The sequence below is a fragment of the Cryptomeria japonica genome, chromosome 5 (genome assembly GCF_030272615.1).
Source record: "Cryptomeria japonica chromosome 5, Sugi_1.0, whole genome shotgun sequence".
In the NCBI taxonomy this organism is placed as follows: Eukaryota; Viridiplantae; Streptophyta; class Pinopsida; order Cupressales; family Cupressaceae; genus Cryptomeria; species Cryptomeria japonica.
The window spans coordinates 316,248,788-316,264,950 of record NC_081409.1 but is presented as its reverse complement, the minus strand read 5'-3'; the positions used below and the strand labels follow the sequence as shown (position 1 = coordinate 316,264,950).

The 16,163-nt window shown below is 37.6% G+C and overlaps 1 protein-coding gene across 1 annotated transcript; it reads right to left on the bottom strand.

Moving 5' to 3' along the window:
• Positions 1-9,552: 9,552 nt before the first annotated feature.
• On the bottom strand, positions 9,553-14,324 carry LOC131062774 (receptor-like protein kinase HSL1). Its single transcript, XM_057996507.2, has 2 exons — positions 11,477-14,324; positions 9,553-10,330 (listed from the first exon to the last, which is right to left on the bottom strand). The coding sequence occupies exons 1-2, from the start codon at positions 14,064-14,066 to the stop codon at positions 9,999-10,001; spliced, it is 2,922 nt and encodes a 973-aa protein (XP_057852490.1). The 5' UTR covers positions 14,067-14,324; the 3' UTR covers positions 9,553-9,998.
• Positions 14,325-16,163: the final 1,839 nt, after the last annotated feature.

The window sequence follows — 16,163 nt, the reverse complement described above, 5'->3', positions numbered from 1 at the left end:
CCATTATATGGATACCACAATCCATAATCAACCGTCCCTTTCAGGTATCTAAGAATCCTTTTTACCGCTACCAAGTGGAATTCTCTTGGACTCTTCTGAAAACGAGCTACTATGCCCACTGCATAAGCAATATCCGGTCTATTGTGCACCACATAGTGCAACTTACCGATCATCGACTGGTACTCCTTCTCATCCACCAACACTGTATCATCCTCCTTTGTCATTTTGCAGTCAGTCACCATCGGTGTTCCAACCGATTTTCTCTCCTCCATGCCAAAGGTCTTCAATACCTCTTTGATATACTTGGACTGGGTAATGAAGATACCCTCCTTCATCTGTTGAATCTGTAGACCAATGAAGAAATTTATCTCTCCAATCAGAGACATCTCAAACTCTTTCTTCATTTCATATGCGAATGCATGGCTCATTTCATCATCTCCTTTGAAGATTGTCATCTACAAATACTTCACAGATCGTAATATGATCTCCACCAGATTTTAGGTAGATGTTGTTGTCCTCACTCGTTCTCTAAAATCCTATCTTCACAAGATGAGAGTGTAACCATTCATACCATGCCCTTGGTGCTTGTTTCAATCCATACAGGGCCTTGTGTAATCTACACACCATGTTACTATATTTTGACAAAGCAAATCCATCTGTTGCTCAATATACACTTCTTCTTTTAGGATTCCATTCAGGAATGCAGACTTCACATCCATCTGGCATACCTTAAATCCCTTGAATGCTGCAAATGCAAGTAGCATTCGTACACCTTCCAGTCTAGCCACTGGGGCAAAGGTTTATCCATAGTCTTCTCCCTCTTCCTGAGCATATCCCTTGCATACAAGTCTTGCCTTGTTCCTTACCACGGTGCCTTCTTCATTCAGCTTATTCCTGAAGACCCATTTGGTACCTATTACATTCTTGTGTTCCAATTTGGGCACCAAGGACCATGTTGCATTCTTTTCAATCTAGTCCAGCTCCTCTTCCATTGCCTTTATCCAGTCTTCATCGGCAAGTGCCTCTCTAGTGGTCTTAGGCTCAAATTCTGAAATCATGCAAGAGTTTTCTTTCACCTTTCTCCTTGTGAGCATCCCTGCATCTTTATCTCCTATGATCTACTTCGGATCAAGATGTAGTTTCACATACCTAGGAATGACCCTAGCTAGTTCTGCTTGCTTTTCCTCTTCTTTTTCCACTTCATCTTCTTCTTCACCTACTACAGCTTCTACCAGTATAGGAATACTGAGGTCTTTCTAGTGTTTGAAACTTGTTTCCTTCTTAACCGATTCCTAGAAGGCTACACCCGGTTCATCTTCCGCTTTCTTGCTGCAGGTTTCCTCAGGCTCCACAAGGGATTCATCAACCCTGACATTGATACTCTCGACAATTTTTTGACTCTTGTTGTTGTAGCATTTGAGAGCTTTGCTTTTAGTGGAATATCCCAGAAATATTCCTTCATCACATTTAGCATCAAACTTACTCAAATGCTCACCTCTCCTGATATAGCACTTACTGCCAAACACTTTGAAATAACTCACATTAGGAGTTCTCCCGTTCCGGTACTCATAGGGGATTTTGTCTTTACCTTTCTTGATGAGTACCTGGATCATGGTATAGACTGCAGTGCTCACCGCTTCTCTCCAAAAAGTGTGAGCAACCTTTCCTTGGATCGGCATAGTTCTGGCTGCTTCAACTACAGTCCCATTATTCCTTTTTGCTATGCCATTCTGTTGTGGTGTCCTTGGGGCAGACAATTGCCTCTTGATGTTGTTCTCTTCACAATACTTGTTGAATTCATCATAAGTGAATTCACCTCCCTGATCAGTTCTTAGGCATTTAATTCTTCTGCCGCTCTCCTTTTCCACCAATGCTTTGAAGGCTTTGAACTTTCCAAACGCCTCATACTTGTCTTTCAAGAATGTGACCCACATCATTCTTGAGCAGTCATCAGTAAGAATCATGAAATACCGATCTCCCTGAATACTTCTAGTTTTCATCGGACCACACAGATCGGTGTGCACAAGATCAAGTAAGTTCTCTACTGAAAAAGACTTACCTTTGAATGTTGAGGAAGACATCTTCCCAAGTTGACAGTTTCTGCATAAAGCATTCTCCGGTTTGTACAGCAAAGGCAATCCTCTTACTACCTTGATCTTACTAGCCTTTACAATATTATCAAAATTCATATGACAAAGTCTCCTATGCCATAGCCAACTGTCATCAAACTTCGCCATCAGGCACTGACTAATCTTGGCATTCAGCTGAAACAAGTTTCCTCTGGTCTGCTTACCAGTGGCAATAAGTTCACCACTCTTTCCAATTATTCTGCAGACTCCACCTTTGAACTCCAGAACGAGTCCTTTTTCGTTTAGCTAAGCAACACTCAAAAGGTTGTGCTTAAGGCCTTCCACCCAGTAGACATTATTTGCACTTCTTTTTTCATTCAGTGAGATGGATCATTTTCCTTTCACCATGCAAGGTGCATCGTTGCCAAACCGAACAACACCTCCATCATATTCATCCATAGACATAAACTTTCTCCGATCACCAGTCATGTGGTGAGAACACCCGCTATCAATGATCCACTCATTAGAGTTGTCAATGCGAGAGACAAGGGCTTTCTAGTTAGACACCTCTTCCTTTACAACTACAAACACTATGTCCTCATTCTCTTCATCCTCAGATTCTTCATCGATAACACCTTCATCCACTGCAACAAGACAATTTCTCCTACCTCCTCCTTTATACTTTCTAAACCTTTCCGGTTTATCCTTATTGTCATTGTTAGGACAATTAACAGCTATATGTCCTATCTTATTGCAAGAAAAACATTTTAGAGGAAGCTTACCTCTATATTTTTTGGTGCCTTTTGGAAGTCTCTTGGCAAGAAGAGCTTCAAACTCCATCAAAATCTCCTCATCATCCATGTCTCTATTTGGCCTTGATTCATAACTAGTGTTCACTTCTTTTCCTTTTCTGGTTGGTGTGGAGGAAATAGACGCTCTAAAAGTTGACTCTGTCTTCTGAACAATACCATCATAGCTATTCAATTCATATGCAGTCGACTTTGTAATGATAGTGTCTAGAGATACCTTTGTCTTGTTGATAGATCTTAACTCCTGAATAGCGGCAACCTTGATTGCATAGACCGGTAACAATGATCTCAGAACTTTACTAACAACGGTGGCATCATAAATTGTTCCACCAGTGCTCTTGATATCTCCAACCATAGTCTTGATCCTTATGCCATATTGTTGAATGGTCTCACCTTCAACCATCCTCATGTCTTCAAATTTTCCTCTAAGGCTTTCTTCCTTAGCCTACTTGACATGCTCATCACCACCATAAATGGTTTCCAGTGTGTCCCAAACATCCTTAGGAGTGTCCTTATCTTGTACATCAATGAACTCAATATCGGACAGACTGCTAATAAGAGCTTACATGACTTGCCCATTTTCTTGAATCTCTCTTTTCTGATCATCGATTAGAGTGCCAGTGGGGATTACATAGGCATTCTCACCATAGCTCCAGTGTTGAGCACCCAAACTCTTGATATAAATCTTCATTCTGTCCTTCCATATTTTGAAATTATCCCTATTGAACTTAGGACATTCCCTCTTCATCATTAAAGCAGGATCTTTTGCCTCAAGCGGTTAAGCTTATATCACCGAGGACCTAGAGTTTATCTGATACCAATTGATGAATAATGATGAACAAATGATACCCTAATTGGTACTGAGAGGGGGGGTGAATCAGTACAAGAAAAAAAACTTTCTCAACACTTTATCATATTAAAACAATGCTGACAAGTTGTCTTCACCACTGAACTTAACCATGGGTATAGCGGTTAAACACAAATACTTCAGACAACATTTGACAGACCTTAAATCTTGATGACTACTTCCTGATATAATCAAGCATGAGTTGTATCAACAATACCACAATCATTCAACACTGCATGCATAACTAACTTAATCAACAACTACTCAATCATCACATGAAAACTCACAACCCATAACACACAGATTTTTCACGTGGAAACCCAAATGGGAAAAACTATGGTGGGGATGAATACCCACAAGCTTGTTTTGAACTCTTTTGAAGTCCGCTTTGTTAGGATCCTAGTCTGGTTAAAGACTTTACAATAAGGTTTTGTTAGGAACCGATCCTGTTAGAGATCACCCAGTTAATGGATGGCTATAAACCCTGTTAAAGGTTACCTCGCTAGAGGATTTAAAGAACTCAATGAACTTGAGTCACCTGGTTAGAGGATTTTCAACAAGCCTATTAAAGCTACCCGGTCAAGGGATTTTCCTTCTGTTGAAATGGTTAGAAGTCAACAGGTAAAGCTTTGATTTGATAACAACACTACTTGCTAAGGTAGATCCTTTTCAGCTCCTCTCCTTTGCAATCACACTCTGCAGATTCCACACTCTGGTTTGGCAAGTATCTCAACATTCGAACACAAACACATCATTTGCCAACACAAACAATAACAAACATCATCGACCTTATAGACAACAATTAGGTCAATAGCATAAACCCTAAACCCTAAACATTTTAGGTTTACAATTACAAGCGGTCCAATCCTGACCGTTAGATCCATTGCATAGAATGAAGTGATCTAAAACATATCTTAAGTCATTCTGCATCGTCCATTCTTCACCGCATCTGGAAATCAGTAACCCATCACACGCACTTCATACACCGCTTAGAACATCGTGCATTCCTCAGGTAGACATTCAAATGTATTCGATCTTCATGCACATAGCTAACATGGCACCATGATCTCATCCTTATCTCTTAACTAACTCATCACAGAATGTCATTGGTTGCACCGCATAGGCAAAACCGGAAACCCTAGAGTTGAACATGGACTACCAACTAGTAGTCACACTTAGTGAGCCCCAACACTGATCCACTCCATCTTGGTTGACCATAACCACTTCCAATCTTCATACCATTTCACATCGGTTCACCTATTGACATCAATGACAACATACATTGTCACCGCTCCATCATATGCCAACATAACTAATCATAACCAAAGAGGATGTAAACCCTCCAAGGAAAAATCAAGAGATTTAAGGATGAAACCCCTTAATTTCTACTATCAAGTTATTAGATGGAAACTCATAACTTGTCTAATTATCAAGGAAAAACAAGAAAAAACAAGAAAAAACATTGTAGGAAATAGCTACAAAATGGAAGAAGAAACATAGCACAAAATAAAGATAAGATTATTTTGAAAATTATTTGAATATTATAATTAAATTCATGAATTTTATTTTATTTATATTTATAAATATAAATACAATTATCAATTTAGAATTATACTATTTTTTAAGGCAAATAAAAGAAATGTTCTAGAAAAGGGACATTATATTTTAGTTACAAGGTTATTTATCCACCTAGCTACATAGGTCTGAGTTATTTACCATTGATGGTTAACATTGGGCCTACATATTGTATTCTTTGATTCAAGTATGGTATGTATCACGTTTGACCCCATGTTAACTCAAGTCTTAATCAAAGGCAATTCTAGAGTCCATTCATATTGTGAGTTACCAGTAATTGTGTGATTTAACTTAATGGTTTAATTTCCTTATTTTTTCGCAAATAAATTTTTAGGAATGAAATAATTGCATATGTTGTCTAGAAAAATAAATTTAGTGTTTTGGGAAAAGGGGGAAAAATAAAAATTGAGCTATTTAAATTTTGGAAATTCCTCGGATTGGGAATGCTTGTTTATATTTGCTTTAATCATCTTGATTAAATGATTACAAATGAATGAATGCTATATATTGTATTTTGTTGAATGGTAAACTTGAGAAATGGAGAAAAGAAAATAATTAAAATTGGAAATTGGAAATTGGAAAAAGGGTTAAAAGAAAAATAGAAGCTTTTTTTATATTCATTGTTCTTTTTTGAAAAAAATGCTCTAAAATCCCCTCCATGGAAAAAATTTGAATGATGTGAAATTGGGTGGATTTGAATTGTAATGGCTTGGGAGGTTGAGGAATTGGTATAGGAAATGAATCATTCTTGTTGTGCATGATCTTCGCTTCTCCAAATTGGTAAATTTACAATTTTTCATGTGTTTGATTTGTTGCAAGGTGTGTGCCCTTGGTCTCCTTGTGTTGTGCAATGCAACACTTGGGTTTGTGACATGGCTTAATCACCTCCTGTGGATTCTATAAGTCTAGTGGTTGTATCGGGCATTTATAGGTTGATCTTTTGGTGCAACGGCAACCACACTTGTAACAAGTGGTATCAGAGCTTGGTCACAGGTTCAAACCCCTCGCTTGCGCTAGGGGGGGATTGTTGCAAGGTGTGCGCCCTTAGTCTCCTTGTGTTGTGTAGCGCAACGCTTGGGTTTGTGACATGGCTTAACTGCCTCCTGTGGATTTTATAAGTCTAGTGGTTGTATCAGGCATTAACAGGTCGATCTTTTGGTGCAACGACAACCACACTTGTAACATGATTTGCATCCAATTTTGAGTTAATCTCCTCCTTCTCTCCATTTCTTGAGCTCTTTCTTGTTTTGGATGCCATGCTCACCCTTAAGGGGGCATAAGACTTCCCTTGTAGGATTCAATTTAAAAATTAGAGTATATTTAAAATTTAAAATCCATAAAATTTATTTTGACCATTTCGTGCCCTCATAATGCCAAGAAACTTTAAAATGCCCATAAATTGAATTTTATCGCATGATCAAATGTTGTGCAAATTTGAACCAAAAGAGCAGCTTTCATTTTTAATGTTGGGGTTTCCATGTAAATTTATTTGAATTTTTTTAATTTGAAATGTGCTTATTGATATTGTGGAATGGGTGAAAAGATGACTCCTTTATGGATTTTCATAAGGATCATGGTGAGATCATGTTTAAAATTTTGTGGAATTTTTTTTATATCATTTTTTATTGTGTCTTATTTTCTATGCCACACTCAATTGAGATGACTCATGATAATCCTAGGATGAAGGTACTAAAGATTCATAATGGAGTGGCTCTTGATGTTGATCAAGGCACAAAGGGATCTGAGGACATGACAAGTGAAGAGTTTCCTTAATAAGTGAAAACTAATGACACTAGGTAAATAAAAGTAACCAAGATAATGATTCCTATGACATAACCAAAGTGCTAATATAGGCTCAGTATGAGTATAGAAGGAATACCCTCTCTAGGAGCATTGGGACTTGCAAATTGTATTTCTCACAAGACGAGTTGATCACACCTAACTTCACTAAACCATCCCTTCAAAATTCATGATGACACTCCATACCTCCTCTCTAGCATCTTATCATTGTGCCTTAGTGTGTGTCAATGAGTGTGTATTTTTTGTGTCATTGGTGATTGATCCCAATAAAGATTTTGTGTTTGTGCTATTGGTGATTGTTCCCAATGATTATTTCTATGTGAGCCATTGATGATTAAGACCAGTGAGCATATTGTGTGTCTTCTATTGGTGTGTGTCAAATGAGCATTGTATTTTGGGATCCATCATGTGATGTTGATTGGGTGATTTTGCATTATGCATATGTTGTGTTTTTGCTTTGAATATGGTCTTTGTGTAAGCCTTCTCCCAATGTGTTTGGTGTGAGTGTGTGTTTTTTCCATATGACTATCTCCTAGCATGGTGGGAGTAGACCTAAGGGTTCCACAAGGTTGGGTGACATGGAAACCACTGTTATGGTTCGAGGGTCTTGGGAAGAGCCCTAGGATTGTGATCTTATTGGTAAATAATTTCATTTCATTTATTTCATTATTGCAATGTTGTAAATTATGATTTGAAGGATATTTGATTCCTCCTTTGTAATTGTAATATGTTAATAGACCTTCTTAAGTGGGTGGATTGTATTAGTTTTTTGGGATGCTTTTACATGTATCAGCATTTTATTTGAGCATGCATGTCATTTGGTATCTATTTAGTATATTGTAATGTTGGTTATAATGAATATAGAGCATCATGGTTTGGGCTTAAAATGAGTCATTATGTGTTATTAAGCATTCAATCTCTAGCTTTGTTCTTGTGTGAGTTGTCTCCCAAGTTTGGGATAGTGTGTTGATAAGAACTACCTCATTAAGGGGTTGTTTAGGGTTATTCGAGTAACCTTGGTAGAGTGTAACCTTGGTAGAGTTAGGAGGAGTTGGAAACATTTCCCCTTCACCTTAGTGTCATTGTCCTCATGTTGAAGCCTCTTGTATTCTCCCCAACCCTTGGGAGTGATCTCCTTCATGGGCTAGTGTGAGGCAAGTTTAGGTGTCTAGGGCCTTCTTCCCGCCAATCGTTTTCACCGTTTTAGACTCCATTTCTCTTCAAGGATCCTTTCTTTAGTCCCTAAGGGTTGTTCTTGTCTTGAGGACCAAAACTAAGCTTGGGTTTGTTCATTGGCCCAGACACTTACTCTAGAACCAAGACTTCAATGGTAGGAATGACTACAATACTTGGCAAGGACTCCAACACCAAAACTACACTCCAGCATTCATCTCTCTAGTGCTTGATCAAGTCACCTTAGCACTCAATGTGCCCCATTTCATTATTTTATCATTTGGTTGGGTCTTCCAATCGTTTCTTAAGGGAACATTGTATACAAAAGTTTTTCCCCTTGAACTAGAGAGCCTTCATGTGTTGTTGTATCATCAACAAGTATCATACCTTAAGTTTTATGGCACCTCTTTGCTTTGGGAAGCATGTCGTCACTTGGAACCAACCTATCATTGTTCCAATCGGTGAAGGGAATGTACCTCCTAGTAAGGAAACCTCTTGTGAAGGTTTTCTCTTAGATTTTGTTTTAGATTTCAATTAAATGGATTGGAGATGAGTGTGTCATCATCCTATTCCTTTGAAAATTGATGGCTCGACATCTAGTCGAGCTATGTTAGGTCATAGTCATTCCACCTTAGGTGGGTTTTCATAGTGTTGTAAGAGTTCTTAAGTTTATCTTGATGTGGATTTGAGGTTGATGATTCTCTCATGCTATTCTTGTGTGGTGTTGTGAGAGAATATGATTGTGGATTAATACCAATCATTGTTTGGATGTCATTTCCTATCTCATAAGTTCATCGTGGTAGACTCATCTCGTGATTGGTAGTTCTCCCACAATTGTCACCTTGCTTGTAGCAATAGTGAGGTTATCTGTGTTGTTGTTGCCCTTTGTATCATCATATTTCACACGACAGTGGTGTGCATTGATTGTACAATCTGACATGTTATTGCATTTGATTGTTAAAAAAAGTTGTTCTATCAATTTAGTCCTAGGTGTGTCAGCTTGGGCATTACAGCTATGTTGTTTACACATTCCACCATCCAATTCAATCTCGAACCCTTTAAGAAAGCAAAGAATAGTAGCATGCTTTTGACCCAAAACTTTACCAGCGACACTCACGGATAACACATACAACATTAAATTCTGATTTAAGAAATTAATTACAAAAAAATTATCAAATGGTCTCTGTGATAATGGACGTAGATAAACTGTACGCTTTAAAACTCAGACCTTGAGAAATAATTACATGAAAAGATAAGGTGTTAGTCGCAAAGCATCAGGTGATTCTTCAAAGCCTTGCTTATTTGCTCATTTGATATTATAAGTATTGGAAAAAAAAATGGCACAGCAATGATGTGGTCAGACACAGTTTCGATCCTTGAAACATCGCATGTGTATATCAACAAGGTGTGCACCCATGACCCTGCTTCAGCTTCTTTCTCAAAAAGCCCTTACTTCCTTTGCCCAACTGTTAATTGAATCCTTGAAGGTACAGTAAGAGACTAATATCAGACTAGTGACTTAATTGAGAGAGTTCAAGCAGTGGGCCAAAGGTCTTTCCTTTTATTAAAGAGGCCCAGATTTAAATTCCCAAAAGAGATGTACTGTACTACTTAGTAACATCCACTATAAAATTTCTGAGTGCAGTTGCAGGCTTACAAATTACAAAAATTGTATCATAGGTCCCTCCTACTGTACCAAAACTTATGGCCTACCAGCTCTCTGGATTACACGTTTGATTTCTGGTGTGGATTTGTATCCTGCAACATTTCAACCACATTCCGCATGGTAGGCCTGTTAGCAGGCAAGGAATTGGTACAATGAAGAGCAATTCCGAGGACTGAAAGTATTGATTCTCTGTAGAAATTGAAACTTCGAAGATCCAAAATCTCTTGTAACCCATTTTCCTTCTCGAGCATTCTGCTAACCCACTTGACAATGTTGGCTCCCTCTCCATATGATGTATCAATTGGGCGCTTGCCAGTCACCAGTTCCAAGAGCACCACTCCAAAGCTATACACATCACTTTTTGTTGTAGCCTTCAGTGAGTAAGAAAACTCTGCAAAAATAGGATGAAAATAAGTAAAACATAACAAATATATCAAGGTAATCAATGGTAAGCAAAGATTACAACAAGATCTTCCAAAAGTCTTATTGATTTTTTTCAGTCCGCATTCATGCTGACTACAGGACATTCAGGTCCTTTGCTTTTATTGGCCCCTGTGGGATGGATATTCAAGCGCTCCGCTTTTGTGCTGCTTAATGGACTTTCAGGACCTCTCTAGACTGTGAATTGCAGATTCTTAAAATGTTTTTGGGGCCTACCGTTAGATTCTTCGATTCTTTCTAGACTACTGGATTTCATATTCCTTCAGACTTCATTTGTGGACTGTATACATTTTGAAAGCCCTACTTATACCATGTTTCAAAATTTAGGCACGCTTTTATCTGAAGCAAGGTTTTACTGATGGTTGTGATTTCTCTACCATTGAATTGCCTACTTCATGATGAACTTTAAGTTCTGTCTAGAACTGCAGGTTTCTTTGTTGTTTCCTTCTGCAGGTTTATTTTAGCCATTCTTCCAACTTCTGGCGGTTCATCTTTTCCATAATGTCAGGCAGTTCTTATTCCAACGATTGTTTCCTTTCTTTGCCATCTGTTACAAATGGAGGATCGGCAGATTTGTTTTCATCTGAACGTGGAGCAGTTAACAGAATACACTTTAATATTGTAGACGCTAATAAATATCCTGTAGGGGCCCGCATGGTATGGAGTATTTTCCGAACTAGGAGAGTGGTGGCCTTCAATTAAAAATCCACTTTATGCTTTTAAAAAGGTCTGCTGGCCTGTAAACGCCTGTAACTTCTGTCATTAATCTAATTATTCATTTCATCAATAGTAAGATTTGAGGCCTGTTACTTATAATTTTTCTGAATTTTAAAAGACTCACACATATTGCTGTTACAGTGCATTAAATATTATAAGAGATTAGCTGCCTGAATTGACTGTCTATTGAAGGTTCTCAGTTCAGTATTGCATCATTATTTCAAAGATATACCAACTCTGGGGATTATTGCATAAATTTTCAAACAGCCTTTGATATGTGGAAATGCTATGAAAGGTAAGGCTTCTTGATATGCATCCAGATTTCAAAATGTGTAGATTAAAAGCAGAAAAAAAATCATGAAAGCTTGGTTGTGGTTACCTGGTGCTATGTAGCCGTAAGATCCTGCAACTGTAGACATGAGCTCGGATCCATTTTCATATTTCTCCAAGATCATGGCGAGGCCAAAATCGGCCACATGAGCATGAAGTTCTTTGTCGAGCAAGATATTGTTTGATTTTATGTCACGGTGGATAATAGGAGGGCTGCAATCATGGTGAAGATAAGAAATACCTTGAGCTGAATCTAAGGCAATCATGTGCCTTGTAGGCCAGTCAAGGCTAGTGGGTTTAGGGCCATGAAGAATATCTCCTATGCTTCCATTTGGCATGTATTCATATACTAGCAGGTTCGAATCCTCTGTAGAGATGCAACACCAGAGCTTGACAATGTTCTTGTGTCGAATAACCCCTAACGTTTCAATTTCTGCTTTGAATCCACTGTCATACCTTAAGTCCTCTGTCTTTTTTCTGCCAGGAAGCCTCTTCACAGCCAGTGTCTCACCACTTTCCAAATTTACCCTGTAGACTTTTCCAGCTCCACCAGTAGCGATTACACTGGCCTCATTCAAGGACTCCACAATTTCTTGCTCATGAAAAAGAAGCTTGTGGAAGGTCACCACATTCCAAGGGCCTGTATCAATCTTTTCCTTATCCTTGACACTGGAAACATAGAAATATTTCTTGTAGAAGCATCCCAACCCAACAACCAAAACTATAGCAGCACAGGAAAGGATAACACAGAGTATCCACAACTTCAAATGGTTTTTTTTATAGGCACAAGATTTGATGTCTGAAAAACCTTCCCCACAAAGCTGTGGATCATCTAAAAATGTTCCCTTGTATTTGCTCAACCCACTGGGGACTGTACCAGAGAGCTGGTTGCTTGACAGATTGAAGAAATTCAGATGGAGGCCAGCTAAGGAAGCAGGCACCTGTCCACTCAAATAATTATTGGATAAATCAAGGTATATTAGGCTTTGCAGAGAACCAATCTGCACAGGAATTTCACCTGAGAGATCATTTTGTTTCAGACTGAGCAGTGTAAGCCGTCTTAGTGATCCAATATTTGAGAAAATTGCTCCTGAAAGTGAATTTCCTGATAGATCTAATATCTCTAGTTGATTCAATCCATCAAACTCATCTGGTAAGCTTCCTGAGAATTTATTATTGCTTGCATTCAAAAAAGACAGAGAGTTTATCATGCCAATTTCAGATGGAAGCTTACCTGAGAAGTAATTGTCATCAATTTCCAACTTCCGGAGACTCTTTGCACTCCCAATATCGGTAGGAATGTTGCCTTCAAATTTATTACTACTGAGTTGCAGCAAAGAAAGTCCTGGAGATCCCCATAAATCTTTTGGAACTTCTCCACTAAATTGATTATTTGTCAATCTAAGCCTTTCAAGACTTGAGCAATTCCTAAGTGTTGATATGCTACCATTGAGCATATTATCAAACACATTCAAAAACAACAACTTTCCCCCATTACAAAGCTGGGAGGGTAATGACCCACTTAACTGATTGCTTGATAAATCAAAAATGGAAAATTGGGTGTTACTTCCAAGCTTCTGAGGAATTTGTCCATGAAATGAGTTATTAAACAGAGACAAATCACTCAACATAGTTAGACCTTCAAGACTAGCAGGAATCTCACCAGACAAATTATTATTCATTAAATGCAGAGATTTCAGCATGCTTAAATTCCCTACACTCTGAGGAATTTGTCCAGTGAGCTCATTGAACGAAGCATCAATCAATTCCAAGTAGCTCATCTTCCCAATATCTGTTGGAATCCCACCTTTGAGCCTATTACTGTAAAGCTGCAAACTCCTTAGCTTTACAAGGTTGCTAATGAATCCATGCCAAGCCCCATTTAGGTTATTCTGAGAAAAATCCAATTGCTGAAGCTCTGCTAATCCACCGATAGAGCCTGGGATTTCTCCTTGTAGATTACATTGGCTCAACCATATCTGCTGCAATTTGACCATTTTCCCAATCTCCAAAGGAATAACACCGCCATCAAAAGGATTATTGGTCAATCTTAGATATACCAAGTTTGTTAAATTGCCCAAAAACCCTGGAATAGTTCCTCCCAACAGATTGTAATAAAGATCAAGTGTCTGCAAATTTTTAAACTGAGCAAACTCCAAAGGAATTGTACCCGAAAAATTGTTGCCTGATAAATCCAGGACTTCTAGGCTTGATAACTCTGATATATAACCAGGGAGCGGACCTGTAAGATAGTTCTGAGACAAGTTTAGATGCTTCAAATTGGTACATCTGGTTAAATCCTTGGGTATTTCGCCTGTGATAGAATTGTTGGCCAGGGATAGGAATGTGAGATTTTGCAGGCTGCCAATTACAGACGGGAATGGCCCTACAAGACCGAAGTTCCCTAGATCAATTTCTGCAACATGGGTGCTGTTGTTGTCACATTTTATGCCATTAAAGGTGCAGGGGAAGCTATTATTACTCCAGTTTTGGAGGTGGTGGTAGGGATCTGAAAGAACCTGTTTTAGGGCCATCATGTAGACTAGGTCTGGAGAAGAGGGCTCAGCAATTCCATTACTAGTGCCTACCAGGAGGAGGCCTAGTAAACAGATTGAGAGCATTCCAAAGGAAGAAGCCATGGAATGAGCTTATTCACTGTGACTGGTGAGGGACTTCAGGTGATAAAAAAATCTCTCTTACGTTGAAAAAACCTACAAGAAACGTGTGGACCATGAAATGAAATTTTTTTCCTTCCATTAACATACTTGGATTCTGTGCAGGATGATAAGACAAGCCGAATTGACATATTTTGACTAATTTGTGGACCTTTTGATTAACGTGACCTTGTTTACTGTGATTGCAGAAAAATCTACATGAAATGTGTGAACCGGCCAAGATAAAATCTTCTGTTTGTCACATTTGGATTTATATGCATGATGAGTTGTTTTATTTCTTCCTAGGAGCCTTGCTTTTCGCAGGAAATCTTCACATGATATGCCTTCTAGAAACTCACATTCGGTCGTTGTTTCCTAGTGGGTGATCGTATTGGATAAGAACAAAAGTGCAAGAATTTACAGCGAAGTGTCGATACACTTTAATGAACAGTCATATGGGAGAGGGTCTTATTGTGGAGGAGGTTTCTTGAGTGGAGCGTTATTATTCTAAAAAAGATTTTCTTAAATCTAAAAAATAATCAATTACCTGATACCACATCAAGTAGCCAATTAAACATGACTTAATGCATAATTATTAGTCTTACTTTTTTTGGGATCATTTTAGACACCTCAACAAAAAGCATGCTGATGTGGCATCATATTTGAGCATGTGGACTTGAAACCATATTTTATAAGTAGGGGCCTTGACAACTAAATTGTTGTACGAAATGGAGAGTGCTTTGAAATATCCACATAGTATTTGGGAAGAGGCCAAGTTAGGATGCTCCAATATAGGACCAAGTACACAACTATCAATCTTACTTTTGTTTTTTTTGGACCATCTTGGACAGTGCAACAAAAAAAAAAGCATGGTGGTGTGGCATCATATTTGAGCATGTGAACTCGAAACCATATTTTATAAGTAGGGGACTTGACAAGTAAATTGTTGTACAAAATTAAGAGTGATTTGAAATACCCACATAGTATTTGGGAAGAGGCCAATATAGGACCTATATATTAGTGCACAACTATGATCTTACTTGTTTTTTTGGACCATCTTGGAAACCACAACAAAAAGCACGCTGATGTGGCATCATATTTGAGCATGTGAACTCAAAACCATATTTTATAAGTAGGGGACTTGACAAGTAAATTGTTGTACAAAATGCTCCACTATAAGACCTTCTTTCTTATATATATAAGAAAGAAAATTTAAGAGAGATATAAAAGTTTTTTATTTACTTAAGAATTATTTTTGTTTAAGGGTTACATGTCGATTCTTAGAATAGAAACACAATATAATTACATAAAGAATATAATAGTGAAAGTGAGTTCAAAACTAAAGAGGAAAGAGAAAGGTATGCAATTTACAAGTCATCACAATTTTAAATTAGAAAATTAAACATTAGAAACTAAATGGAAATGTTGCACCTACATATTATATTACCAAAGTCAATTACTTTTTTCATGGAGTTTTTATAGAACAATAAAATATAATTATAGTTATAAAACAAAAATAAAACTTTTGTGGGATCAAGATCACCCCACACACCATGGTTTCTTGGAAGCTCCAAATCTTTTCCCTTTCTTCTAAGAATTGTTAACTCTATCACTTGTTGAGATTATATCTTTTAGAAGGAAGCAACAAAATTTTGGTGAAACAAATATTATTGCATGGGAATGCATCAAGTTTTCAAAATTTAGGCATTTGTGGTGTTGTGTTCAATTTTCTTAAACTCGTTGAAAATAAACCTCAATAAGTGTTATAAAAAGTATCATACGACTCCATTCAATCACAATGAATTATCATAGAACGAAAAGTCCATAGCCTAATAAATTCTCTCTTTTATTTTACATTGACACATTTATATTCTTAAGGAGGTCTTTCTAGAAATAACTACTTCAAACATTTTTCTTATGTTTTAAAGGTGACCCTCTTACAATTATTTAATTTGTTCATTGTTTATGTTATTTAAAGAGGTCTCAAAAGGCCTTGAGTTATGTGTTATAATGTATTTTCAAAGGAGTCATACCTACGTCATTTTACATAACAATATGTTATTCATATGAGAGCATTTCTAG

Coding starts and splice junctions, on each gene's coding strand:
- LOC131062774 (XM_057996507.2), bottom strand. CDS start 14,066: ATGGCTTCTTCCTTTGGAATGCTCTCAATCTGTTTACTAGGCCTCCTC. Junction 10,331..11,476: donor TTACGGCTACATAGCACCAG/GTAACCACAACC, acceptor CTATTTTTGCAG/AGTTTTCTTACTCACTGAAG.